The sequence below is a fragment of the Terrapene carolina genome, unplaced genomic scaffold (genome assembly GCF_002925995.2).
Source record: "Terrapene carolina triunguis isolate 2854851 unplaced genomic scaffold, T_m_triunguis-2.0 Scaffold13706, whole genome shotgun sequence".
Classification (NCBI taxonomy): domain Eukaryota; kingdom Metazoa; phylum Chordata; order Testudines; family Emydidae; genus Terrapene; species Terrapene triunguis.
The window spans coordinates 1-2,371 of record NW_020678057.1 but is presented as its reverse complement, the minus strand read 5'-3'; the positions used below and the strand labels follow the sequence as shown (position 1 = coordinate 2,371).

Sequence of the window (2,371 nt, the reverse complement as noted above, 5' to 3'; positions counted from 1 at the left end):
ACATAGTTGGCATAACAGAAACTTGGTAGGATACTCACATGACTGCATTATTGGTATAGAAGGGTTCAGCTTGCTAAGGGAGGACAGGCAGGGGGAAAAGGGAGGAGGTGTACACTCGGAATGAGGTTGAGATGGCAATAGGAGACAGACTCTGTGCCTCAGCTCCCCATGTATAAAGTGGTGATATCACCTCACCTCGGTTGGGTGTTGTGAAAATAAACCCATTAGTGCTTGTAACAAACTACATATTACAATGACAGCACCATAGAAAAATCTATAAGGAAAGTAATTCTGCATTTGTTGTGGGGTTTGGATGTGCAGTAAATAATGCCAGGGGCAACACAAGGAAACATGAGGATAAAAAGAAATACTGAATGGCTCCCAAGTCAGTGAGCACCATCTATGTGTACTCTGGATGGAGCAGGGGTCCGGTGTGAAATATAGCATGTGATGATGCAATTAAAACCTGTACCGTGATGCCCAAGAGAGCTGAATGAAGGTTACAAAGGTTTAAATATAGAATTGCTGCACTGGTGAGTGCTTGACTTTGCAATCTTAATGTCCTTTTTGGGTAGGTTTCTGGGTGTGATGTTACATGGAGCACACTGTGACCTGCTGCTTTGGCTGTTTCTGTTAACAGCTCAGGGAGGTAAACTCAGGCCTGTTTCTGCACCAGATGCTCTGGTCTGCCCCAGATTTGGGGAGAAGTCAACAAATTCCTGCAAAATGTTTAGATTCTGCATCTTCCAAAGGGAAATGTTCTGTCTGGCATTCCCAGTTCTCACCAGCTCCCCCGTCCAACCCCTTCCCCATACACCAGCTGTTACCACCCCCTTCCACAGCTTCCTCTCCATCCCCTCCCCACGCACCACCTTTAACTGCCCCCAGCTCCTCCTCCATCCCTGTCTAGGGTGACCAGATGTCCTGTTTTTAAAGGAACAATCCCGTATTTAAGCTCTCCTGCAGGTGTCCTGACTTTCTTAAAAGCGGGCAAATTGTCCCATATTTTCTGTCTCCCCCACATCAATACTGGTGGGTCCTGCTGCTGGCCAGATCCCTGCTCATCATCTGGTCACCCACCAGAGTGAGTGGGGGGTCCAGTGGCTGACAATGGGGGTGGGTGTGCAAGGCTGGTGACGGGGTGAAGCTGCAGTGCACGGGGCCGGCCGCTCCCCCTGCTGGTCCAGGAGCAGCGTGGGGCCACGACATGCAGGCAGCCTGCCTGAGCCCTGCTGCGGTGCTGGACTTTTAGAGACCTGGAGATTGCGATCGACTGGCAGAGGCTCCAGGATCGACCAGACGATTGCGATTGACAGGTTGGTACCACTGAATTGTATTTAATTATGGATTTATTTTTGTGGGGCCCCGCCTTAGCCCGAGGCACTGGGCTGCAGCTAGGGTGACCAGGTGTCCCGATTTTATAGGGACAGTCCCAATTTTGGGGTCTTTTTCTTACATAGGTTCCTATTACCCCCCACCCTCTGTCCCGATTTTTCACATTTGCCGTCTGGTCACCTTAGCTGCTGCCTCTAGAGCCCCTGTGTTAATCTGGCCCTGCCAGCCGGGTGAAAATGAGGGAGGGCGGGAGAGCGAGTGATGATGGAGGGAGGGGGAATGGAGTGATGGGGGCGTGGCCTCAGAAAAGGGGCGGGGCAGAGGTGTTCAATTTTCTGCAAATATAAAAAGTTGGCAACCCTAACCACCAGTCTTTAGCCCCCGTCCCCCCACTACGCTCTGCTATGGCCTGCGTCCGCAGTGGCTCCAACCGGCCTTTGCGGATTCGGCCTCCCAGGAGCAGGGGGCGAGCCAGGCAACGGGGCCGCTATGCGCATGCGCCTGGGCTCGGGCAGTAGACGTGGCCTCCCAGCAGCAGGGGGCGGAACACAGTTTATCCCTTCCTGATAGCGTCTGTGATTGACAACACAAGTTACCGGAAGCACCGAGTCTCCGCTTCCGGCGTCGGTGAAGCGCATAGACTGCGCCTCTCCCTGAGCAATAGGGAGCGTGTGTGGTGACGCCATCAGAGCGCGCCTCTTGCGGTGTGTCCTGTCCGCGAGAAGGTCGCGTTTCCGGGGCTGGGCGAGTGGCGCTCGGCCGTCGCGGGGCTCGGGATGGCTGGCTACACCCCCGACGAGAAGCTGCGGCTGCAGCAGCTGCGCGCCCTGCGGCGCCGCTGGCTCAAGGACCAGGAGCTGAGTCCGCGCGAGCCCGTCCTGCCCCCGCCGAAACTCGGGCCAGTGGACAGGTTCTGGAAGCGCTTCCTGCAGCCGGGCTCCTTCTGGCGGCTGCAGGTCAGCGAGGCCCGGGTCCCCCAACCCTGCCCTGCTGAGGCGTTCCCACCCCGGGGCAGCCTTGACCACAGGGGTCCCCT

At 55.8% G+C, this 2,371-nt stretch overlaps 1 protein-coding gene across 1 annotated transcript; it reads left to right on the top strand.

Annotated features, from left to right (window-relative positions):
• Positions 1–1,988: 1,988 nt before the first annotated feature.
• On the top strand, positions 1,989–2,364 carry NDUFB6 (NADH:ubiquinone oxidoreductase subunit B6; the record flags this gene model as incomplete). Its single annotated transcript, XM_024215174.3, has 1 exon — positions 1,989–2,364. A coding segment is annotated over exon 1 (253 nt), but the record flags the coding sequence as incomplete, so codon positions are not given.
• Between the last annotated feature and the right edge of the window lie 7 nt (positions 2,365–2,371).